Here is a 26,752-nt window from a genome sequence, read left to right as displayed (position 1 = left end):
CCCTTCGCCACAACAAGGCAGTGATCCATGAAGGGGAGGGCATCTCTACACACCAGCATAAAATCCTGCATTTAAAACGGGGCTTTCTGTTTCCATTTTAAATGCAGGATCATGACGACTCCCTTTTTCACGTGCTTCCTTTCCTCCCTCTCCTTTTCCTCACCTTCTCCCTGTATTTGAGTCCTCCATTATCTTTCATTGATCTCGCTCCTCTTCTTTCCGCTTTCCCTCTTTTCCCAGAGAAAACTGAAGCGGAACACAATAGGGTAATTTGATAGCTCATTATCTGCGATCCATTTAAAAAGGGCATGCTTCCCTGTTGCTTAGCTATGAAGTCCCATATCAGCCTGTCCACTGCTTAAAATCTGGTGGAGAGTCCTTTCTCTGTGTTCTGATTATGGTGGAAGCACAACTACTTGGAACAAGAGAGAGGGTCTCCTCAGTGGTTGCACCCAGATTGTGGAATACCTGCCCCATGAGGTTCATTTGACTCCCCTCCCTTGCTATCGTCTACCATTTGGTGAAGACTTTTCTGTTCTGGCAAGCTTTTGCCTTGCAGGACAGGTAGTGTTTTCTGCGATAAACTTAAAAAAAAATCTTCTGAACCTGTCTCTGTCTCTGTTTTGTATTTTATATGAGTTGTGTCCAAAGGTGGCTTTCCATTAGTGAAAAGTGCTTCTGCTCACTCAAGGCATCTGATTTTTGCCAATTCTGCCTGCCTTCTGCAGCCCTCCATGCCATATCTCATACTGTTTCAGAGGGTACCCCAACTCTCAAGAGCAGTTTTTGGAGGGGGGAACAAGGAGATGCAGTGGACAGGGGAGATCAGCAAAAATCAGATGCCCTGCCACTAGTGTAAAGCCACCATTGGATACAACCCTATATTTTTAATTGTTTTGGCATGGGAACATGTATTTTTTTAAATTTCTATAAGTGTAGGAGATACATTCCTGAATAGATAAAAAGTAAATAAGCAACATAAATGGCTGTTTCCTGACCACCGGCATTGTCAGCCACCCTTGATTATTTTAAGGCAATATTGTTTATTACTGTTTTATTTACTGGTTTTATTGTATTTTATCATAGTTTTACTTTGTAAACTACTTATGGGTTTATTTTTTACAAAATGAATAGACCTTTTCTGGAATGAATGAAAGAATGAATGAATGAATGAATGAATAGTAGGACCATAGGTAAGAAGGAATGTCTTTATATGTGATGAGAATTCTGATGATTCTATTTTCAGGTAGGAGAAGACTCTCGCCATTCAGGACCTCCTGTTTTGCCAAGGCCATCAAGCACATTCAACACAGTCAATAGGGCTCAGTACCAGGACATGGTTCCTGTGGGTATGTCTGCACTGTAAAGTCTCTTCAGAGTAGCATGTTGTATTTGCATTTTGCATGTGAGTTATAATTTCTGAGACACGGGATTGCTCCTGCAAGTTGTTTTCGTTCTGAAAATAAACAAATCAAAATATTGGGATCTTCATAAGTTAAAAATAAGAATAATCAAATGCTTAACATGCATGGCTACTTAAATGTGTACCGTGAGACTCCAGGTGTGGCTCTGCTGTGCTCACATGTCTACTGTCAGGGGTGTTTCTGAGTGCAGGGAGTGGGATAGCAGTTCAGATTCTGAAGGAGAACTACCAGACATGGGGGAGGCTAGTCCAGATATGAGTAGGCTGGCTTCCCAGGTTACAAACGTCCAGCTGACTGAGGATGAGGGTCCCTCTTCATCCCCCGCCAGTGAGAAGCAGCGAACAGGAGGAGGCGGGGTCTGGGGAGTATGACCTAATAGATGCCAGACGCAGGCACAGAGCAAAGGGAGAGAAGGCCGAGGTGGAACTTAGACGGTCTACCTGACTGGCCCTGAGTGAAAAGCTGTGCTTTGAAGCCTCAGAGGAAGAGAGGGACCTCCCCCCCTTAAGTTAGGCTAGTCAGACCACCTCCCTCTTCAAACGGGGGGCAACTCTTAACTTCCTTTTGGATCCCATGAAGGCATTCCTTTGTAGACTGAGGTCACTGAGAATTTGCATCTGTATGACCCTGTGAAGTAATAGATTAAAAGCTGTAGACTGAAGCTTCTCGTCTGTGTATGTTTGGGGTTAGACGTAAAGTGGGGGCTAAAGGAATCCTGACAGCTTGCCCGCCGTTTAAAGAGGGAGGCGGTCTGACTAGCCTAACTTAAGTGGAGGAGGTCCCTCTCTTCTCATGAGCCTTCTAAGTGCAGCTTTTCACGCAAGGCCAATCAGGTAGGTAGTCTAAGTTCCACCCCAGCCTTCTCTCTCTTTGCTCTGCACCTGCGTCTGGTGTCTATTCGGTCATACTCCCCAGACCCCGCCTCCTCCTGTTGAAAGCTGTTCAGCGAGAAGGGTAATTGAACAAATACCATGCTAACAAAATGCAAATATAGGCGATTAATATTTGCTCAGTTATTTGTTTTTGTTTGTTTAAACCATTTATACCTTGCTCTTGAGCCAGAAAGGTTCCCACTCCAACTTCAGATCAATAAAAATAAGACAGTCCCTGCCTTTGGGCTTATAATTTAAAAAGACACAACACAAAAGGAAAAAGGGACTGGCAGGGAAAAGGAAAACAAAAAAACTCAGGCACCAGTTCCTAATGTTATCTTAATGTTACTATGCAAACCAAGTGTCTCATAGTTTGATATTCAGCAATTGCCAACACTTTATATGCAAACATTGAGTAGTTTAACAGAAACAATTTCTTCAAGTTCAACATTCATGGGTTGTTCCTATGTAAAATGTTTGATTATATAAATCAGAAGGTACTCACCAGTTTTAAAAACTGAGTTGTTTGTTTTTTCCCTTTTGTACCATTGATTCCAATATCAGTTTTGCCTTTTAATGGGTTAAGTTGCCTTGGAAACTGCTTATACATGTGTTTGTTACTTACACATGACAAAACCCATTGGCTTTAGTGATGGTGATTCAGGGCTTTCAAGAACAGAAGTTAATTCATTGAGTTTAACAGCTGTTGCATTGTGAGGAAGACACCCACGGCCAATTAACCTGATGGAGTGGCTGGATGTTTCTCAGCAGCACTGTTTCCTGACAGTCACAGCTGATTTAAACTTCTGTTGCTGCCCATTTCTTCAGTGCTGCATTTGGTAATGCTTTGAAGAACCTACTCTCCTTAAAATCTAACAATGGAATGGGTACCAGGCCTTTTCTTCAGCCTCTGACTTGGGATATATGTTTATTCAGGACTTGCAATGTAATTCTCCCCATGTCTGTGTTTTTGTGTATGTGATAACAAGACGGATGGTTTGATTTAAGCAACAACACACTGTTAAATTTGGACCATGTGGGATCACTGAGTGACAGCAGTCAAGCAGCTAAACATAGTGGCTTGTAAGCTATGGCTCTTCCCACAGCAAGCATCACTGTCATGGGTATTTTCCTGGCGAGATGGGCCACTGTGATAATGGGGCAGGCACCAATTGGATGATGCCCATGACATCCTTGCCAGGTGGGCCACCTGCCTGCCTACATAATTTCCCAGCAGTTTTGAATGGCTTTTCCTCTGGTTCTGTCCCTCCTTCCCCACCCCCTTTGAAAGATATATGCCCACCCTGCCCGGTGCTGTCCTCTCAGATCTGGCTAGCAGCAAACTGCAAAAAGCTCATAAAGAAAGGGGCCTTCTTCTGGAAAGGCATCCATTTCTGGGTGAGTTGGGACTTGAACCTAAAACACCTGAAGGAAGTGAACTATATTTTTAGCAGACATTTTCACCAAGATGCTGTCTGTTGAATTTTCAGCATACAATGACAAGATTGTTGCATTTCTGCGACAACCCAACATCTTTGAAATTCTACAGGAGCGACAGCCAGATCTTACCAGGAATCATTCACTCAGGTGAGCATAGTATTGACCTTCTTTCTCCACTATCAAAGTTGTTTATTAGTGTAGTTTGAGGGTACAATCAAAATATAGCAGAATCTATTTATTGTGTCCATCTGTAGACTGCATTTGGATGTAATGACCATTTTTGCGTTTATCACTATGTGCATGAGCCTCAGGCTCTTGCATTCCTTCTCCCTTCCCCTCCGTTGTGGCTGTGAGGAGGAGATCAGAACTTTTGCTTATGTTTTCAATTAACCATAGGGTAGTGTTAGGTCCAAACCCTAAGCTGTGGCAAATTGTAACAATGGTTTATTGAAACAAGCTAGCTTCATAAACCAAGGTTTGAATTTGTCTTGTTTCGGTTTGTTGTTTATTCGGTCAGTTGCTTCCAACTCTTCATGACTTCATGGACCAGCCCACGCCAGAGCTTCCTGTGAGTCGTCGCCACCCCCAGCTCCCCCAAGGTCGAGGCTGTCACCTCCAGAATATCATCCATCCATCTTGCCCTTGGTCGGCCCCTCTTCCTTTTGCCTTCCACTTTCCCTAGCATCAGCATCTTCTCCAGGGTATCCTGTCTTCTCATGATGTGGCCAAAGTACCTCAGTTTTGCCTTTAATATCCTTCCCTCAAGTGAGCAGTCTGGCTTTATTTCCTGGAGGATGGACTGGTTTGATCTTCTTGCAGTCCAAGGCACTCTCAGCATTTTCCTCCAGCACCACAGTTCAAAAGCATCTATTTTCCTTTGCTCAGCCTTCCTTATGGTCCAGCAGCTCTCGCAGCCATAGGTTACTATGGGGAATACCACTGTTTTAACTATGCAGACCTTTGTTGTCAGTGTGATGTCTCTGCTCTTCACTATTTTATCAAGATTTGTCATTGCTGTCCTCCCAAGAAGTAAACGTCTTCTGATTTCCTGGCTGCAGTCAGCGTCTGCAGTAATCTTTGCACCTAGAAAGACAAAGTCTGTCACTGGTTGCCATAATCTTGGTTTTTGTGAGGTTTAACTGCAACCCAGCTTTTGCACTTTCTTCTTTCACCTTCGTCATGAGGTTCCTCAGCTCCTCCTCACTTTCAGCCATCAAAGTGGTATCATCTGCATATCGGAGATTGTTAATGTTTCTTCCAGCGATTTTAACTCCAGCCTTGGCTTCATCAAGCCCAGCACGTCGCATGATGTGTTCTGCGTACAGGTTGAACAGGTAGGGTGAGAGTATACAACCCTGCCGTACTCCTTTCCCAATCTTAAACCAGTCCGTTGATCCATGGTCTGTTCTTACCGTTGCTACTTGGTCGTTATACAGATTCCTCAGGAGGCAGACAAGATGGCTTGGTATCCCCATCCCACCAAGAACTTGCCACAATTTGTTATGATCCACACAGTCAAAGGCTTTAGAATAGTCAGTAAAACAGAAATAGATGTTTTTTCTGAACCTCCCTGGCTTTCTCCATTATCCAGCGGATATTGGCAATTTGGTCTCTAGTTCCTCTGCCTTTTCGAAACCCAGCTTGTACATCTGGCAATTCTCGTTCCATGAATTGCTGGAGTCTACCTTGCAAGATCTTGAGCATTACCTGACTAGCATGTGAAATAAGTGCCACTGTTCGATAGTTTGAACATTCTTTGGTGCTTCCCTTTTTTGGTATGGGGATATAGGTTGATTTTTTCCAATCGGTTGGCCATTCTTGTGTTTTCCAAATTTGCTGGCATATGGCATGCATCACCTTGACAGCATCATCTTGCAAGAGTTTATAAACAGTTCAGTTGGGATACCATCATCTCCTGCTGCCTTGTTATTAGCAATGCTTCTTAAGGCCCATTCAGCCTCACTCTTCAGGATGTCTGGCTCTAGCTCACTGACCACACCGTCAAATCTATCCCCAATATTATTATCCTTCCTATACAGATCTTCCGTATATTCTTGCCACCTTTTCTTGATCTCTTCTGCTTCTATTAGGTCCTTGCCATCTTTGTTTTTGATCATACCCATTTTTGCCTGGAATTGACCTCCGATGTTTCTAATTTTCTGGAAGAGGTCTCTTGTCCTTCCTATTTTATTATCTTCTTCCGCTTCTGCGCATTGCTTGTTTAAAAATAATTCCTTATCTCTTCTGGCTAACCTCTGGAATTTTAATTGGGCATATCTCCCGCTATCACTGTTGCCTTTTGCTTTCCTTCTTTCTTGGGCTGCTTCCAGTGTCTCAGCAGACAGCCATCTTGCCTTCTTGGTTTTCTTTTTCTTTGGGACATTTTTTGTTGCCGCCTCCTGAACAATGTTGCGAACTTCTGTCCATAGTTCTTCTAGGACCCTATCTACTAAATCTAGTCCCTTAAATCTATTCTTCACCTCTACTGCATATTCATTAGGAATATTAGTGAGCTCATATCTAACTGATCTGTGGGTCTTCCCTATTCTCTTCAGTCTGATTCTAAATTGTGCAATAAGAAGTTGGTGATCTGAACTACAATCAGCTCCAGGTCTTGTTTTTACCAACTGCATAGATGTCTGCCACCTTTGGCTACAAAGGATGTAGTCCATCTGATTTCGGTGTCGACCGTCTGTCCTTGTTTCGGTAAACCATAGTTATAATAACAACTATTTTTCCACATCTGAACATAATGCTAAATGTGGTTAATCAAAATGGAAGCAAAAACTTCTGATCTCCTCCTTGTAGTCACACCCCAGGAGGTGGGTAGGGTGGGAAGTGGAGACACAAGCCCAAGGCTCGCACATGTTGGTTGACATAACAATAAGCCATAGTAGTTTTCCATTATGTCTGAATGCAGCCATAATGTATAATTATGCTTAGATTATCCAAATTTCAGAAGCTGATTCCCGGTCTACAGGATACAGGGAAAATGAGGGAGTTAATTCATACCAGGGCCTTGTTTTATTGCAGATACAGTGAATGAAAGAAGAACCCCATTTGTACAAGTCTAACTACTTGTACACTAGGTAATTTACCTGTGGAAGGTGTAGGTCAGCTGTAGAAATGTTGCCTGGAGTAGAAGGCAGGGCAGGTCCTTTGAACAACACATTCACCCGCACTCAGCTATGGCAACTGAACTCTGGCCAGGGAGAGTATGGGTGGATGCTCATGCTCCCTGTCTAGGCAGCAGTCGGCTGTGGCAGCTATGACTGATCGGTAGCAATAGAGAAAGGAACTGTGAAAGGAACTATAGCTGCGTACTTCTTTTTCAGCACCACGAATGTATTTTAAAAGTATATGAGTGTGATGAGCAGTAACAATGCAGTACTGAAAAGTGAGAAATGAAATAAAAAGGAAATTCTGGCTGTGCTCACATGATGCCTAAACCTATAAAGAGGAGTGGCTTGGCCTTTAGAATAAAACATCTTGGAACTGCTGCTTTACATTAATAGAGAAATACTATAACATTCTATTAAAGAAGACTGATGGGAGGAAGAATACCAGGTTCCTATCATTTAAAAATATAATAAAACATGCTAAGAGAAGAAAGAAAAGCCATAAGAACTGGTAAAAACAACAAAGTATGTGAAACCTTAAAAACTATCAAATGTATTGTGGCATAAATTCTTGTGGACTAGAGTCCACTTCATCAGGTGCATCTGGTCTACAAAAGCTTTATGCTATAATACATCTGTTAGTCTTTACAGGGCTACAAGACTCTTTGCTATTTTTGTTGCAACAGACTAACCCAGCTATACCTCTGGACACTGTTAGTATAAGGACTGGTGCAGCTCTTGGGTCATGCAAAAAATCCAAAGGGGTGTGTATGTCAAAATGGTTCCTATATAGACTGAAACTTACCATCATGCCTGTGGCATTTGATACACATAGAAAGCAGAATGACTGAGATGGGTTTGTTTGCAGACCATATGTCTGTGTCTCTTTGTAAGCTTTCTGTACAGCCTGCTTACAAAACTTAACAGGATTCTCCTGACAGTTATGCAAAGGGGTGTGGGGTGGGGAGGATGTGTATATATTTAAGTGGTTATCTTTTGGAATAGCAATATCCTCCTCCAGGGCCATGGTGCTGCTTATAATTCAGAGTCACAACTAGTGTTAACTTAAGGGACTGATTTTCACTGGCTGGGTAACTGAAGCAGCTTGAACACCTGAGGGATGAGGGAAACAGGAGGTAAAACATTTTTTACAAATGTGTTAATAAGGGGCTGGTTGCAAAATTCTTCTGTTCGCTTGGACATGGTGTGGCAGGCTGGAAAATGGTGTCTGAAATAGAGAGGGATAATCTAGAGGTTTACTTGACATACCCTGCATTTTTTCTTGCTGCCCTGACATACATTAGTGTTTAATTTGCAAGAGATGTTTTGGACCACTTTGTCTGCATCAACAGGGAGAAGATCCAGTTTATTCGGACTGAAGGGACCCCAGGGCTGGTGCGCTTATCCAGCGATGCAGACCTTGTCATGTTACTAAGGTGAGTGGTGCTGTTCTACAATGAATTAAATGTGGAATAATATGCCTTTTATCACCTTGGTATATACAGTATTCATGCAAACTGATTTAGTGACCTCCATTATATTACCCTTTGGTTCTTTGAAATACAGCTGGAGGAAGCTGCAGCAGATAATGTAGACGATAGAATTATTAATGTTAAGCTTCTAAATTACAGCTTATTTTTAGTGGAATATTTTTTTAAAAAATTGTCAATCCAAAAAGTCTTGAAATCAGTCCTAAATAGCCACTCAATAACATTACTAATATTATTTTTATCTCATAATATTGCAGGCTGAAATTCACATGTTTGGCATTGGGGCAGCTAGGTATTTTTAGGCCATGGACTTAAGGATCTTAAGGGTGGGTGGGGGCTGTTAGATGGCTATGTGTATTACTTCAGTTGGAAACAACTAACATTTCTCTTCTCCCCTCCTTGCCATTCCATGTTTGACAACCGCTTGTACATTCCTGATATGCTAAAGCAAACAAAGAAAAGAAAAAACTGTTTGCCAAAAAGAAATACTCTGAGCATGTGTAGTTTTGCATTTTAAACTCACTTAAATCATAACACCGTCATGACAACAGGAATAAAATGGAATTTACTTCTGCTGCCCTGAAGCTAAAAACATTTACTTGGGAATAAATACCATTTTGTTGTAGAAAAGGAGTATATATTGATAAAATAAACATAATGAAATGAGCATCTGTAACCAGGGACATGCCCATTCGGCTGCCCCCAACTTGAAAAAGTTTAGAAATAAGAAAAAAGGATCCTGCAGTGAGCAAAGTCAACTCTGGTGGGCCTATGCCAGCTCAGGTGCTGATGCTGGACCTGTTTGTCAGTGCCCCATCACCTGCCACCCTCTGGATGGTCAGTTTGGGCGGCCTCTGGACTGCGGGGGCCCTGGGCTCCAGCTGTAGCTGCACCACTGATGTTTAGCATATATTTACCTCAATACTCTTTGCAGTTTGTTTCACTGTCCTTGGTCCGCTTCATCTCTCTTTGTCCACAGGTAGTTTCTGTTCCCATAGGTGTTCCCATCCCCCTTCCAAAACTACTTGTGCAGGGTTTTAGGTTTTCTTGTTTGCATAATCACAGCTATCCATATAGGTGCAAAAGCAGGCATTCACAAAAAGGGGATGGGAGAGAAAGATGCTAGAGTGTGAAAGAAGGAAGGGCAGGACATTGACCAGGAAGAGACAGAATACAAGGTTGTCGTTCTGTTTTGAAGAGGAACATGTTTTTATGGGAATTATGAAAAGGGGTGCAGCTTTGGCTCCAAGGATGTCCTGTGAACAGTAGACCTTCCTTGCATGAAGACCTGTTTACCTCTGCCTCGACTTCCCACCCTTTCCTACATTGTTCTCCCTGTGTTGCATTTTAGATTGTAAGCTCCTCAAGGCAAGAACTTGACCTCTTGTACTCTGTGAAGTGATCCGTTGTTGTTGTTGTTGTTGTTGTTATATTTCACAAAAATGCTGGCATGAGGGCACCCATGTTATTGTCACTTCCTCTTTGACTACATTTTAAAAATGTGTAGGTCACCTTAGTCCTATGAAGTGCAAGAGAGTGGGAAATGTTTTCTCCCCACAACCCCTTTTGTGCATCCAGCATCCACACATTGGATGGTGTTCCAGATCTGCATAGGGGGCCAGCATATATGCTTGAATTAAGCAATCCACAAAATTGTGCCAGGTGTATAGACAGCACAATTCACACCTACATGCCTAGGCCCCTCTGCAGAACATTGGGTGCACTGGGAGAGTGATGCCGTAATAATAGGCAGTCTTCATCATTGTCCTGGTCCAGAGCCCTGGGTGTGTTGTGATGTGACCTTTCCCATTCATTTCAATGGAATGGAAAGCTCTAGAAGCACATCCATGTGTGTGTAGCTCTTCCACTGAAGTGTGTGGAAAACCCTTGCTATCAGGGTAGCCCCCTGCATTCACTGGAGCCGCCAGATACTGGGCCTGCAAGGAGTGACAAAGTTGGGGACCTGCATAAATCAGGTAAATTTATAGATATCAACAGACTCCCATGTCATTGTGTAGGGTACAGTGAAAAGAGGCGACTGGGATTTTTTTAATACCCAAGTTCTAACTATAAGATCTAGCTCTGTAGTAACCATTTATTAATATATGTGGTTAGCACAAACATCAGGCTAGATCCAAAGGTCCCCCCCCATCAGAAAGCCATTTATAGAAGGCCTGGTTCCCATGTAGCAGACAAGCATTGTGTGATAAAAGTGACCCCAGATACAGAGGAGTTCCTCCATCTGTGCAAGCTCTTATATGAGTCTTTGCGCAAGGTAATTCTCAAGGTCTCTCCCCCCCCCCCGCCCCATTTACTGTTCCTTATAATGTAACGCACCCTTCCCCAACCTGGTGCCCTCCAGATATATTGGACCAACTCCCAACAGTCCCAGCCAGCATGGCTAATGGTCAGGAATGCTGGGAGTTGTCCAAAACATCTGGAGGGCACCAGGTTGGGGAAGGCTGCTGTAATGCAATCCCTGATACACTGTGGCACTGCACTGTCAGAAGTTCCATGGAACAGCTGATTCAGAGGTGATGTCATTCCTTATGAAAGAGGAATATATGTGGAAAATGTCTCCTAGGGTTTAAAAGCAACATTATGCATGTGGACCTCCTCTTGCGCAACAGGGTTTCCCTTCTCCTCCCCTCCCCACACATACCCCTCTCCCCAAATTTGCTCTGGAGGATTCCCCAACCCTCTGAGGCAGTTTCAGAGTGTCTGTGGGGGGCTGCAGGGAGGAGGGGTAATTTGATCTGCTAGGAGTGTCCATACTGCTGGCAGAAAGACACTGTTGGATACAACGGTAGGATTTTAAGCCCAGTGTGAATTTAATACAGAACAGGTATCCAGAATCTTGTTTGTGGGGCTTTCTTTCAAGATCCACATATACTTCACATTGCAACGTTATTTATTTTGGGTATTCTTCCACTGGGGGAAACCAACATTCTATTTGGGAATTGTTGCATTGTGTTCTTTCGCCTGTAAATAAGAGTGTTTCAGGCCCAAAGGTCACATTATATGCAAATACATGTAATGGTAGCTTGATGATATTTTAGAACAGGCAAAGTAGAGAAGTGGCAGGTAGGGAGGGAATGCTTAACTCATTCCCCACCCACCACTTCCCTGTTCCAAATTTTACCCACCAGCAGCTTCTTCCTCCATGGGTTTCAAATGTATGCATGCAAACATTTCAAATAAACCAGTCTGGCATTGGAAAGCATTGCTAAAAAGTATTAGATGTCATGGTTTCAAAGAAACATAGAAGTCTACCTTAATTTTGCACATTTTTCTCCTAGTTTATTTGAAGAGGAAATAATGTCATACGTACCACCACATGCCTTACTTCATCCCAGTTATTGCCAGTCGCCCCGAGGCTCCCCGGTGTCCTCTCCTCAAAACTCTCCAGGTAAGCCCTGTTGCAACTACCTGCAAGGATTCTAGAAAGTAGGCCAGGTGGGATTGGTTTTCGTTTTATTTGTGGACTTCCTTCTGAGAACGAGTAGGAGGTGAATGCTTTGGTTGTTGAGACTGCACTGACTCTATGTTCTTTATTGTAGATACCTGAATAGTCTTTCTCAAAAGCATTTGCTTCATAAGGAATTAAAATAGTGTAAAAAAATCTAAAGGGGGCCCTGTACTTATTTTTGAATCTCCCTTATATATTTAGGAACTGTCAATTTTTTTTAGGTAGGAATACCTTGTTTCTCCATCAGTGGAGGGTGATATCCTGGAGTGTGAAGAAATCTGTAAGGCAGCCACTTGGGTCTCAGTTAATTAATTTATCAGACATTATAAGCTGGATTCTGGCATCTCCTCTCATGCATCCTTGGGGGCCGGGGGTGCACCATGCTAATTTTACCCCCTTAAACAGGGGAAGTAGCAAGACCTCCTCCTTAAGATATTAGGATTGCTATTCCTTATATGGTATGGAAGTACTAAAGATGTTGACTAGATTTCTTTCTTTCCCTGCGCTTTTGCTTCCTTTCAAAAATAACTAAACTCTCATTTTAATAGGCATTTCAGTCTGACATAATTTTGAGAATGGAGTCCTGTGATAAAATGACAAGGGGCCAGTCAAAACGGAAATGCTTTGTGAAGTGATTTGGGCAAAATCCACATTTTCACAGAATCTAATTAGCTCTTTGTACGGTACACGCAGTGCTGTATTCCTCTGCTTTTTAAGTGTATATGGGAACTGAAGCCGCATTAGTTGGGGTGGGGTGGGTGAGTCCTGCTACAAGTAGAAATGAACTTCGGCAATTGTGTAGGTGCGGGGCAGCCAGGGAGTGGAGGCTTGCTCCCCCTCCCTCGTGTGTTCAACCAAGTGCAATGCAGGACTTGCTTATGAGTAGACGTTCATGACAAACCCCACATACACACACACATTTATGAGGCGGGCAGGAAGCAAGCAGCCCCTTATCACCCAGAGCCTCAGCAGAATGAACAGGAGTGCAAGAGGTGCTGAGAACAGAGAGCATGGAGCTGGTGAGGAGGGAGAGTGACTAGCATGTTGTCTTTGATGTATATTAATTGCCCAATCAACAGGCTCCCCCCACCCCCCAAACATGGGCTCAATGTAGTGCTTCTGAGTACATGTTCGTGAAAGTCATCCACCTTTGCATCCACCCTTTCTTAGCTGCACAGCTTCAAATCAACAGGCGTCCACCATTTCTCAGCTGTGCTGCTTTGTAGCTGCACAGTTTCAAAACAGCAGGGCTGGCTCCCGTCTCCACTGCCAAGCTTGACTATTTAAAGGGAGAGGCAGCGACGCGGAACTGAAGGCAATGAGTGACTTCTGGGTAAACATGTTCACCCCTCTGCTCTCACCATGCCCCTGCCCCACACTATTTTCCCTTCTGCAAATCAGTGCCGCTTCCACCAGCCCACGTCGAAGCCAGCTGAGATCGCACAAACTCCCGAACAGCACTGAAGCTGCTGTGACAGGAAAATCTGACACAAAATGAGTTTGGGGAAAAAAACACATTTAGGGCAAGAAACACTGGGCTAGCTACGGAGAGCAGTGTGCATCATCTGACACTATCGATTTGGGGGTGGAGTAGAACCAGAATAAAAGCCCCATCTAGATGGAGCCAAGGAATCTTGTTAACAGGAGGTCATTTTTATTGGGGCTTTATGCAGCTGATTTATTTTTGCTGAAGAACCACAGAGGAAGAATATATTTTCTATTAATTATCTGTGATCTCTTACATGATGAGGATGAATTTGTGGGCTTTAATGTGAATTGTTCATAAACAATAGGATCCATGTACTCTCATTTCTGTCTAAAGAAATCTGTCAAGGATCAAAGTCAGAGTCTTGAGTGTTGACCACAGAGCTATTTCCCTGGTCAAACTGCTTTATGCTCCAGTGTGGATAACATGGATAGCCATAAAATTACTCTTTAGTGCTAAAATGTACGCACATATGTATGTACATTTTAGTGCTAAAATGTACGCACATATGTATGTACATTTTAGTGCTAAAATGTATGCACATATGTATGTACATTTTAGTGCTAAAATGTACGCACATATGTATGTACATTTTAGTGCTAAAATGTACGCACATATGTATGTACATGTGTGAATGTAATTCCAAAAATAACCCTTCCTTTCTTCTGTTGTTCTTAAGGTAAGAATAATTGCTCTAATTGCCTAGGAAATTATTGATGGTGACAACTGGTTGGTAATAAGGAGTTGCCATGTGCTGAGAGGGTAATTTAGTGACATTTTATGAACCATGAGGCAAGGTGTTCCAAAGTCAGTTGTCACACTAAGTCTTCAAGTAGGCCTTGAATAATACTAATAAAAGTAAGAACCAGTTCAGGTATTTAGGGCATGCATATACAGCAACAATCTGTAGCCATAGATCTCCTGTAACATGGCACAGAATATGCTTTGCATGCACATTCTGTGCACTTCTGGCAGTATATTTTGTGTTTGCTTTAATAACACAGAGGAATCAGATACGAGATTTGAATAGCTACAAAGATTGTAAGGCATTGAATGGGTGCCCTGTCATTACTCTACCTTTGCATTAACACATTATCTTTGGAAAAATTACTCTACCAATCTGGTGTCGGAACAAGTGTACCTCAAGAAAGCGATAAAAACAAATACCTGATGGAAGTTATTAAGTATGACACCATTTGTAAGATTTTTTTTGGCCTTTATTGAGACCTACCCTTTCCCAATAAAACAATATAGCTGCAAATAAGTCATCAGAGTCAATAAAGTGTCCCACAATGAAAAGTACGAAAACCTACACGAATGGAATATGGGTTCTGAGTGACTTCACAGTTTTTTAAACTTAAAAAATTGTGCCATTAACATACATACAGCATAAAAGAACAAAGATAGCTATGCTGGTCCATGAGAGAAAAATCCAAAATCCACAGTTGGGCAGCACCTTTACTGGGACCAACCAAAATTCCACAAAAATGTGCAAGCTTTTGAGTTCTCCAGAACTCTACATCAGGCTAGGTGATACAAAAAGCAGGGGATTGCAGAAGAAACAGAGAAGTTAAAAAATGAAGCAAGATGTGTCCATGAGACCTGCAGCTTAGATATCCCAGTTCTTCAGCTATAACAATGCAGTAATCATGAGTTGTGAATTACCAGTAACACAAATCTGGTATTTGTGTGCAACCAAGCACATGCTACCTGAGCAGCCTATGCGCCATCACACCATTTCACAACTGCGTGGGTAGGACAGACAAAACAGTTACATAAACACATCACTGCTGCCATTTTATGTCATTGTGTCGACTGCAGAGGTGACACCTGTCCCTTCTCGTGTCAGCAATGGCATGCCCTGCCAGTTCTGAAGCTGTCTGTCTCAACATTCTAGGCAAGATGGCTATGTCCTTAAGACTCAGCCCAGGATTTCATAACCCTCCCAAACCTGTTTGGACAGAGGGCAAAAGAAATACGTGTGCACAAACAAGTGGCTTGAGAACAGTGAAGCCTCTGCCAAACCACTTTCAGCTCTCCAAAAAAACTGTGTCTGAGAGCCTTACAATGCAATCCTATGCATGTTCACTCAGAAATGAGTCCCATTGGTTTCAATAGGACTTACTACATAGTAAGAGTGATTATCAGGCCAAATTCACTATTAATCTTTCCCTTCCATCCATCCCATGCCCGTTTGGGGGTGGTGTGTAGTTTACCCAAACTAGAAAAAGGTAAGATTTTTTATACCGGTCTGGCTAGGGAATTAACAGCTGGTAGAGATATTGCTGCCTAGTCAGATCTCATCATCATCATCATCATCATCACTCTCTCTCTCTCTCTCTCTCTCTCTCACACACACACACACACACACACACACTCACTCCCCCCCCCCCCCGTATTTGTTCCTGCATTGGAGCTTTCCACTTTACTTGCATGTGATGTTATTAGTACGCACAAAGGCATTCATTAAGAGCTGAGGTATCATTTTGGGCATGTAACTGTTACAGCTCCTTGGGTCTGATAACATATTTGGAAGTTTTAGAAATCTAAGAAGCAGAGCTGTTATACAAAGGAATTGGAATGGAGACAGCTAAGAAAATGTTTTAAAAATAAAAATGTAACTGACATAATCCAGTTTAGGATGTAATGAAGGCTTCTGGACTTATAATCTTTAAAGTAAGATAGGATTATAATAGGAAGTGGTTTCACTAAAGTTTCCTCTAAAGATGGCACTTGTGGTTCATTTACCTGTTTTGCTTAGAACATTGCAGTTACTGTCAGTGTAGTACACATATGGTTGAATGTGGGTTTTTTTTTTTTTTTGCACGCACGTCTCCTTTGTGAGACACTAGGTCTGGATGTTAACTTTCAAAGCTAAATATGAGTTTTGTTATGCGTCATCTTATACCAGAAGCAGAAAGCAGATTTCTGAGAGCGGAAGTGGCAATCAAGTCATTTGTGCTTTTTAACATTTCCACAGTTGACAAGAACATATTAAATCAATCCAGATTTCAAGAATAAAAACAACAACAGGCATGTTACTTTTCTTACAGTGCAATCCTATACACGTTTATTCAGATGTAAGCCTCACTGAGTTCAATGGGACTTAATTTCCAGGTAAGTGTGTATAGGATTGCAGCATATACATTTCAGAACAGCTTTGTCTGTGTAAGGCTGTAACACACTAACTTGAGAGAAAGTCATGTCAAACTCATTGGGAATGACTTCTGAGTATATATGTGTAGGATTGCATTGTGTGCATGCGTGCGCAAGTGCACACATGATATTTATATATTTTTAATAGTATGCACTCCACTTCATTAAGAAACGTGTATCCAAATCTGTGTTCTCCAGGCTGAACAAAGAATTGGTTACAAAAAGGCAATTCAAGTTTGAATTAAGACTTGGCTTTCATTTTTCCTCCTGAAGGCTAAGAAAGAACTCGCAATTGTCATCTTGTTTGTAGTTGGATTAAAATGGTTCACATGATATGCTTATGCAAAACAAAAGCTCTCTCTTCCTGCTGTGTGTCAGTCTGGTTCTTTTACCAGTCCAGAACTGTTTAAAACCACCCACACGCTATAGTAGCCTTGGGCTGACTTCAGTCTTCTATAGGTTATTTTTTTATTTACTAGAATTCACTAATACTAAATTTATAAAGCAAGAGCTCATAGGCTTTCTTACAGTTAAGGCATAATTCATCTGTGTTAAGTGTTCCTAAATATGCAATATTAAGAGGTAAGAATTGCCCTACTGGATCAGATCAAGATCCACCTAATCATGCTTTCATTATGAGATGATGGCGATGATGATGTTGCTGATGATACCATCTTCATCCCAGGGAACCAGCAGATGTCTGGTGGTCCACCAACAATTGGCTGGTAATATGCTATTCTTCTGCTTGCTCCCACACTATGATTTGCCACTCCCTTACCAGTACATGATGGAACATATGATAATATTGAACAGTTGTCATTCGTCTAGCCTTGAGAGTTTATGACAGAAAAGTGAACTATAAATGTTTTAAGAAAATAAATCCTGTGTTTCTGACTTTGCTGCAGGTACTCAACGTGCTAATGCTCGTGCTCCAGCTCCTTATAAAAGAGATTTTGAAGCCAAGCTGAGGAATTTCTATAGGAAACTGGAGACTAAAGGATATGGACAAGGCCCAGGGAAATTGAAGTATGTAGAAGTGTTATCTAGAATTGAGTATGTCTGAGAGCTAGAATGTTGTATCAGAGTGCTCCTCACTAAGGAGCTTACCTACAAATGCATGTCATAGAGTTATGACCCTGTGGAATTTTTTGCTTTTTACAGAAAAGCATCTTGGGGGTGGGTGGGATTCCTAGTAGAGAGATGGGGCCTACTTAACCCTTTCCCTACCTGCCACTTCTCCACTTCCAATTCCACCTGCCACAAAAGGCTTACAAATGGTTGTCAGAGTTCTGCTGCGTGTATGTGCATGCAATTTATAGTTAGCCACTGACAATCTCTCAAGCTAAATGTCCTTAAATAGAGTGTGTGCTGACCCTGAAGATACCGGTCAGGCCTATTTCTGTTTGGTGTAGGAGTAGCCAGTATAAGCAGCACTATTAGTTGTTGCCATCTGTAGCAAAGGACTTCCAGTGTATGTGTGCTATAAGCAAGTATTTGCAGGAAGCACACAAGTGGAGCCATTGTGGTGAAATGGCTAATATTTTGGGTTTGGTGTGGGAAACTCAGATCCAGATTCCTGCTTGGAACCAAATTATTAGACGTTACATCACAGATTTGTGTAATAATCTCTCAGTGTTTTTAAAATCAGCTCTGGGAGGCTGCATTCTTGGCAGGGAAGGGGCTGCTTAACGTTCCTCCTCGAATTCAAAACTATTCCCACTCCCAGCTGCTCCCCCACCACCACAAAAAAATTTTTTGGTGTGTCATGTTTAGTTTGCCCTTCAGCTGTGAATTAAAATGGATGTTCTTAGGTGAGTGACTTTCACCCAACCTGCCTCACAAGTGTGTGGGGAGGCTAAAGTGCTACTTGGAGGAGAAAGAAAAAGGGCTAAATGTAACAAATCCATAAGAACTTTGAACTATCTCATTTGCAGGTCTGATACACTGTACTTCTTTTAAGTATAAGCATTTCTAACGGTGCAATCCTATGCATGTTTAGACAGAAAAAAAGTCCTACAACTCCCAGCATTCCCCAGTGCTGGCTGGGGAATGCTGGGAGTTGTAGGACTTTTTTTCTGTCTAAACATGCATAGGATTGCACCCTAAAATGTCAAAAGGGAATTCCCAAACAGTATTCATTTTTAGTACTGAGGAAAAGGTGTAGTTGCACCAGTATGTAAAGCAGATGATTTCAGGGACTGTTTTGGCCAACGCTTTGCACCAGATTGTGGCCGCTCAACCCTTCACTCCCTCACTTCTTGTTCCAGAAACTGAATTTTGCTTTGACGGTTTGACAAAATTCTATTGAGTTTCCTCAACATGCATATTATAAACATGTAGATGTTTAACATCTCCATGAAACCGCTGGGGGAGGTTATCCGGAGGTGTGGGCTGAGGTGCCATCAATATGCAGATGACACCCAGCTCTACCTCTCTTTTACATCAAAACCAGGTGAGGCAGTGACTGTTCTGAATCAGTGCCTGGGCACGGTAATGGACTGGATGAGGGCTAATAAACTGAAACTCAATCCAGACAAGACGGAGGTACTGTTAGTGGGTGGTTCGTCTGCCCGGCTAGGTGATATTCAACCTGTTCTGGAGGGGGTTGCACTCCCCCTAAAGGATCAGGTTCGTAGTTTGGGGGTGCTCTTGGATCCAGAACTGTCACTTGAGGCACAGGTGAACTCAGTGGCACGGAGCACTTTTTATCAGCTTAGGCTGGTATACCAACTACGCCCTTATCTGGACAGAGATAGCCTCGCTACAGTTATCCATGCTCTGATAACTTCTCGTCTGGATTACTGCAATGCGTTATACGTGGGGCTGCCTTTGAAAACGGTCCGGAAACTGCAGCTGGTCCAAAATAGGGCAGCAAGATTGTTAACAGGGACTGGCCTGCGAGCTCATATTACGCCAGTACTTTTCCAGCTGCACTGGCTGCCAGACCATTTCCAGGCCCGATTCAAAGTGCTGGTGTTAACATTCAAAGCCCTTAACGGCTTGGGGCCAGGTTACCTGAAGGATCGCCTCCTCCCATATGTGCCTGCCCGGACCTTAAGATCATCATCAGCGGCCCTTCTCCGTGAGCCCCTGCCAAAGGAAGTGAGGCGGGTGGCTACTAGGAGGAGGGCTTTTTCTGCTGTGGCACCCCGGCTCTGGAATGAGCTCCCTAGTGAGGTTCACCTGGCGCCTACATTGTATTCCTTTCGGTGCCAGGTGAAGACCTTTTTATTTTCCCAGGCATTTTAGCATTTTAGCTTTCTAAATTTTTATCTTTGCTGTTTTAAATCTGTATTTTAAACTCCTGCACTGCTGCTAGGTTTTATTGTGGTTGTATTGTTATATTGTGGTTTTAATGTTCTGTATATTTTAAATTGTTTTATTGTGTGTTGCTTGGATTTAATTTTTGTGAACCGCCCAGGGAGCTTTGGCTATTGGGCAGTAAATAAATAAATAAATAAATAAATAAATATTAAGAGCACTTCCAGTTAGTGCTAACTGGGAGGACTGAAAATTTATGGTGTCTGTGTGTCTGTAATCCTGCTGGTGAACATGGCTGACAGGGACCAGCATTGACTGACTTGCCCACACAGTTGGTTGCTCTAGGTAAGCATCTGGTTGTCCTTTTGGGAAAATGTGCCCACCCTTATCTGAAATATTTTGGTACCATCGGAACCTTCGCAGAAGCCCAGTAAATTGCCATCTGAGTGAATCCTAAGAAATATTAAACTGCTGATCCTGATCAAAAATTAGATTGGGTATGGTCTGTAGCAGTAACCTACCTAGGCAGTCTAGATTGAACCAGGAGAAATAAGCATTTAAACTACAGTTTGTGAGTTGCTGTGATTCAAATTGTTTCACTGTGCAGATTAATTATCAGGAGAGACCATTTGCTGGAAGATGCCTTCAACCAAATTATGGGTTATTCAAGAAAGGACCTGCAAAGAAATAAACTGTACGTCACATTCGTTGGAGAGGAAGGGTAAGTAGAAAAGGGAAGTGGCCACCAATACAGTGTGTACTTCATAGTATGCTTTGCAGCTGTGCTCAGATACTTTATAGTGCTCTTTGTGGTCTAGAGCAAAAAGAGGAAGGATTACAGCCAGGAAATGACTTGTATAAGCCTAGAACCTACAGCTGTTCGGAAAGAATTTATCTCACTCTGTGAGAAGTGAACCCCTTTGCAAAGCATCAGTTAATGTCTGTACATATTGTGTTTCTTCCAAATCTGATTCGATTGGATGGGCTCAGTCTTGCATATTGTGGTACTCTTCCACCTCCCATTGCAAATTAGAAAAGAAAAGAAGAAGAGTGCTTGAAAGGGCTGGAACTAGTTTTGATAGATATCTAGAAAACCACAGTGTAGTTAAGAAATTTCCACAGACATTTCAGTAAACATTTCAGCATTGGATGGAGGGAGATCAACACTGTAAAACTGATTGAGCCCTTTGAGAATTTGGGAAGACCAGGGCCCAATTCAGGGATTCAGTCTTATGCAGTTACAGTTGCATGGGGTGGGGAGGAGTGGACCTGTACTCCCTGCCACCTCTGCTCTAAATCATATGAGGTGCCTACACATAGAGAGGCTCCCTGCTTCAGATCTTCTCCCTCCAATGTATGGAGGGTTGTGGGGCTGAGCAGTGGGCGGCAACGGAGGGGGCAGGGCCAGTGAATGGATCTCTGCTGTCCCTGCTCACACAAATGTAGATCACCAGAGGTTGAATGTCCAGGGCTTTGCTTAGTCTTTTGCTTAGTTCAGAGCTTTAAATGAGCCATTCCTGTATTGTCATCCTCTTGGTCTACACTCTTCCCGTGTTGGCACTGCTTTCTTTTGTATACGCGTTCGTCTAGTTTTGTACAAAATGCTCTTCTGTATAGGAAAGAAGGGTGCTACTATATATAATTTCACTAGGAACCTTTTCAGTTTGTTGTTTTGGGGGGTGCAGCAAATGATCTAGGTATTTATCTAGAAGGCAACACTTCTGTTTAGGGAAAGTTGTGTTTTCCCAGTATTCATGCAGAATATTTTGTTGCTGAGAAGATGAGGTTACCCTTCCCCACCCCAATAGTATAATGCTAATAATACATTAGTGGTGGTGGTGGTGGTTCTGTGAGTGCCAGCAGCACCTATTAAATAATCCCTGTGATATGAACTCTCTGGACCCCCCACGTCCACACTATCTGGTGAAATGTTAATAAATGTTAAATTTTTAAAGAATTAGCTACTTCAAAGGCCAAGTACTTAACTGCTGAATCACAGTAGTGAGGAGATGCTCGTCCGGGCCTTTGATACAACAAAAAGTGGCAAACGGTAGCAAGGCCCCATAGCAAATTCTTCCCACTTAATTATGCTTTTTGTTGTTTATTTTTTGTTGATCTCTATCAAAACTTTACATTTTCTAGCTACAGTGCCCATCTCATCTCTTTTTTTAAATCTACCTCCCTTTCTCTTCCATGATATGGAGACAGTATATAGAGCTGTTGCCACTGGATAGGGTCTAGCGTGAGTATTGTATTAAGAAAAATCATGTTTGTTTAATCATCTAGGAGCAGTCTGAAACCAGTTTAGTGTTGATGCTAAACATTGTAATAATGAATAAAGAATCCCCAGTGAATGTGGTAGAAGCTATAGAATTTTCCCCCTGAAATAACTAGAGCAACATGCATCTGCTTAAAGAAGTTAGCTTCTCCTGTACCAGTTTGCTAAAGTATCCTTAAGCGGTTTCTCACTGTCGCTATATTTATATTATCAAATGAAATCTCTCCTTTGAGCCTTTTCAGATGATGGAGGAATGATATGGCATCTAAAAATAAAAACTCGAACAATTTCTTTGAAAAGAGGATGGCATGGAGCAAGTAGTCACAGCTCCTTATTATAAAAAGTTCCACTGCAATTGAATTCATACACAAGGAGAACAGTGATTACTAATTTGCCTGTGACTGAACCTCTAGAAATAATGTGATTCAAAGCGCACAGAAAGGTCTCTATAATGCAGTCAGACCTATGCATCAGACAACAGCACGATGTGAATTGTTGTGTGTGTTTTTTAAAAAATCTAACTGTGTGCCCAAAGAGTAAACTACAGTATTTCTGTGCTGGAACAGTAAAACATCTGCTCTTGCAGCTGTTGTGAGCAAATGTTGCCTCTGTTTGGCCTTTCTTCAGTCTTGTGCCAAGTCTTCAGTTGTACAAAAACCCTGACTATTTGCAGCAGGGGACATATTAACCAGTTGTATGAAAGGAGCTGAGTGGGATGGCTAGAATTAGCATGATTTCACATGACAACAGCAATCCAGGTTTCTTTCTAACATTGTGACGTCTTGTATGTATGTTGGGGGTGGGGAGGCAGAGAGGGAACAGTTACTCTATATGTAACCTCTTATGGCCTCAGCTGATTCAGTTTTTTCAGGTACTCTGCCTTGGGGTACTTCCAGACATAATACAAAGTTCATAAGTGAGATGGCCATGTATACTATGCAGTATAAAAATCAGAATTCTGTGACAAGACAACCCAAATTCTTCCCCAATCAAAGATTAAAAAAAAAATTACAATGTTTCTATCCCACCACTCCCGCACTTGAGGCACTTTACAACAATGAAATGTATCTGTAAAACTTGTGAAAACACGAAGTACACAACAGCCTAAAACGTTCAGCAAGAAGCCATCAGAAACAGTTGTCCAAAAACCCTCCTGAAAAGATGGAGTTTGCAGCCTCTCCTGAGCATCAAACAGAAAGATGCTCTGGCTGATTTCTTCTGAGAGGCTGCAGCCTTGGGGTTATAGTGCTTAGCAGCACGATCTCCACAAGCAGATAGCTCACAATGAAAATCTTAATTTGAGAGGTAGTCTCAGAGGTTGTAGTTATGTATTTTGCACAAGGGATTCTTGCTTTTGGTACTCATGGGAAAGAACTAGGAACTATGCAGGTCATGCTGATAGCAGGAAGTCCAGGTGACCACCGTTTGGGATTTTTAAATTTCACTGAACAGTGCTCCCTGCTTTCATACCTTTGGCAGCCATAAGAGCTGGAAAATTGCTTTAAAAATAAAAATGAAAGCTGATATTCTCAATAATGGTGAGTCTCTATTATCCATACAAAATGTTGTGCCACTTTCAGTGCTTGCACAGAACTGCACAGCATGCATACTCAATACAGAGTTTTGCCCTTTGGTATCTCTCTCCATCCTGCAAAGTTTTTACCAAATTCATAGTTGCCTTTGAAACAGGCTTACAAAGCAGAAGGCATGGAGGAATTCCCACATAATATCTAGCCATTTATGTTTGTCAGTGGAAGCGCTTGTGAGGACAGCTGCTGTTAATTAAGGACACATAGTTCAGTTTAGAGAAGGCCAACTGTAAATCCACATGTAGATGTTTGTGTTATAAGAGCAGTTTTGGACTCTGCAGCAAGCAGGCATTCATCCTTGAAGAAAGATTCTGCATAGTAACCCAAGTGATAGATTGGTTTTGCCACTCAAAGAAATATGACTGTTTGGTTTCAGTGGTATCCACACCTTTTGACATGCCCCATTGCAAGCTTACACAGGAGATCTCTCCAGGCTGGGTTAACCTTTCTTGTCTTGCCTCAACACAGAAAGAATTTTAATGACATCAGTGTGCTGATGATGATTAATGGCATCCTTCATTAAAAAAAAAATACAGTATTGATGTGTGAGAATCCAAGAGGAGTGAATACGTGGATTTGTAGTATAAACTATCTTTATTCATTATCAAAATTGTGGAATGAATCACTGTGAATCAGACCAATCTGTCTGCTCCTGAAGTGACAGTAGAGGAATTATTTGTGTGTCTTCCTTGTGTTTCAGCCAATGTTACTCACTTTACAGTGCAATCCTATGCATACCTATTCAGACATAAGTGTCACTGAGTTCGGTGGGGCTTACCTCAAGAACAGTTGCGTGATTGCAACCAGTATCTCAAAGATAACAGTGTAGTTTTGTACCAGAACCTGTAGTTTGGCATCTGTGCTCCTTCAGACAATCCAGTTACAATTGGATGGTACAACACCCAGTTGGTACTGATCATTTGACCCTTGTATTGGAAGCAAACCACGTTTTGCTTACTGTTAGCCTTTATTTTATCTTTTGCCTTGATGTTGACAGAGCTGGGGCATAAGAACTATCTCAAACGTATATATATATCTGAGATTTAGAAAAAGAAACATTGAGTTTGACAAGGAAGAGGCGATCTTGGGTTAAAACTTGGCCACAACATTTATTTAATTACAGGAATGGCAAAAACAAGTTGAAGGGGGGAGGGGCTGTAAGGCCATAACCTTATTGCTCTTACTCATTCAGGGAGCTGGTCTGGCTGTCCATGCCACAATCCCCCCTGAACATCTGGCTCATGGCTGAGCCCCCTATTCTGAGTATCTGAATTGGCCTCAATTGGTTTTGACATGGCTCTCCTTCCCTAGCAGTTGCCCAAAACCTGCTGGGTGGTTGCCAGCCAACCCCAGTGCTCTCAGTTAGGGCACTCTACTTTGTTAACGATGAGCCTCAACTCCCCCCACCCTGCTTTGATCTGTACCCTCCAAGGCTGTGACAATTAAATGCAGAAAACATGCATGATTATATGGCAATTGTTGTTCTTCAGTCGTTAAGTCGTGTCCGACTCTTCGTGACCCCATGGACCATAGCACGCCAGGCCTTCCTGTCCTCCACTCCCTCCCGGAGTGTGCTCAAGTCCATATTCATTGCATCGGTGATGCTATCTAGCCATCTCATCCTCTGCCGTCCCCTTCTCCTTTTGCCTTCAATCTTTCCCAACATCAGGGTCTTTTCCAGTGACTTTTCTCTTCTCATTAGGTGGCCAAAATATTTGAGCTTCAGCTTCAGTATCTGTCCTTCCAATGAGCAGTCAGGGTTGATTTCCTTTACGATTGACTGATTTGACTTCCTTGCAGTCCAGGGGACTTGTAAGAGTCTTCTCTAGCACCACAGTTCGAAGGCATCAATTCTTCGACGCTCAGCTTTCCTTATGGTCCAGCTCTCACAGCCATACGTTGCTACTGGGAAAACCATAGCTTTGATTATACGAACCTTTGTCGGCAAAATGATGTCTCTGCTTCTTACTATGCTGTCTAGGTGTGCCATAGCTTTCCTCCCAAGGAGCAAGCATCTTTTAATTTCATGGCTACAGTCACCATCTGCGGTGATCTTGGAGCCCAAGAAAGTAAAATCTGTCACTGCTTCCATTTCTTCCCCTTCTATATGCCAGGAGGTGATGGGGCCAGATGCCATGATCTTCGTTTTTTTAATGTTGAGTTTCAAACCAGCTTTTGCACTCTCCACTTTCACCCTCAACAAGAGGCTCCTTAGATCCTCTTCACTTTCTGCCATTAGGGTGGTATCATCTGCATATCGGAGGTTGTTGATAATTCTCCCGGCAATCTTAATTCTGACCTGTGATGATGATGATGATTAAATTTATTAATCACCCATCTGGCTGTTCACCCAGCCACTCTGGGCGATGTACAGCATATAATAAAACAGTTTAAAACAATAAAATTCTACAATAAAAACGTTTTCTAAAATACCCTAACCCACCCCAAATGCCTGTCTGAACAACCACGTTTTTAATGCACGGCGGAAGCTCATTAAAGAGGGGGCATAACGGAGTTCCCTAGGGAGGGAGTTCCACAGAGTGGGGGCTACCACAGAAAAGGCCCTGTCCCTCGTCCCCACCAGTCTAGCTGTCCTGGCTGATGGGACAGAGAGAAGGCCATCCAAGGCTGATCTTGTTAAGCGGCCTGTCTGGTGTTGCTGGAAGCGCTCCTTAAGATAGGCTGGGCTGGAACCATATTTTAAAGGTCAAAACCAACACCTTGAATTTGGCCCAGAAAACAACTGGTAACCAGTGCAACTCCTTCAGCACTGGAGTGATGTGATCTCGCCGGCAGCTGCCTTTAATCAGGCGAGATACCGCGTTCTGTACCAGCTGCAGCTTCTGAACCGTCTTCAATGGTAACCCCACGTAGAGCGCATTACAGTAGTCTAAACGAGTGGAGACCAGGGCATGTACTACCAATGGGAGCAGATGGTCGGGAAGGAAGGGGCGCAGCCGCCATATCAGATGGAGTTGATACAGTGCTGTCTGGCTCACAGCTGACACCTGAGCCTCCATGGACAGCTGGGAATTCAAAATGACTCCCAGGCTGCGGACCTGGTCTTTCAAGGGTAGCCGTACCCCATTCAACATCAGATCAGCATCCCCCAGCCTCCTCTTGTCTCCCACCAAAAGTACCTCGGTCTTGTCAGGGTTCGGCTTCAGC

The 26,752-nt window shown here is 42.6% G+C and overlaps 1 protein-coding gene across 8 annotated transcripts in view; it reads left to right on the top strand.

Annotated features, from left to right (window-relative positions):
* Positions 1-26,752, top strand: part of HECW2 (HECT, C2 and WW domain containing E3 ubiquitin protein ligase 2) — a 264,005-nt gene that overhangs the window by 203,141 nt on the left and 34,112 nt on the right. For all 8 annotated transcript variants that reach the window (XR_014785285.1, XR_014785282.1, XR_014785281.1 and 5 more), the window contains 6 exons: positions 1,247-1,349; positions 3,787-3,883; positions 8,208-8,291; positions 11,645-11,754; positions 17,362-17,482; positions 20,325-20,438. Coding sequence is in view for 5 of the 8 variants with exons in the window: in XM_084816460.1 (XP_084672586.1) it covers positions 1,247-1,349; positions 3,787-3,883; positions 8,208-8,291; positions 11,645-11,754; positions 17,362-17,482; positions 20,325-20,438 (629 nt within the window). In the remaining 3 variants the exon portion in view is untranslated. The remainder of the gene's footprint in view (positions 1-1,246; positions 1,350-3,786; positions 3,884-8,207; positions 8,292-11,644; positions 11,755-17,361; positions 17,483-20,324; positions 20,439-26,752) is intronic.

This window comes from Heloderma suspectum, chromosome 1 (assembly GCF_057233095.1).
Source record: "Heloderma suspectum isolate Gila_16-S chromosome 1, 16-S_ref, whole genome shotgun sequence".
Lineage (NCBI taxonomy): Eukaryota > Metazoa > Chordata > Lepidosauria > Squamata > Helodermatidae > Heloderma > Heloderma suspectum.
The sequence above is the reverse complement of the archived record's forward strand: the minus strand, read 5'-3'. Positions and strand labels throughout refer to the sequence as shown.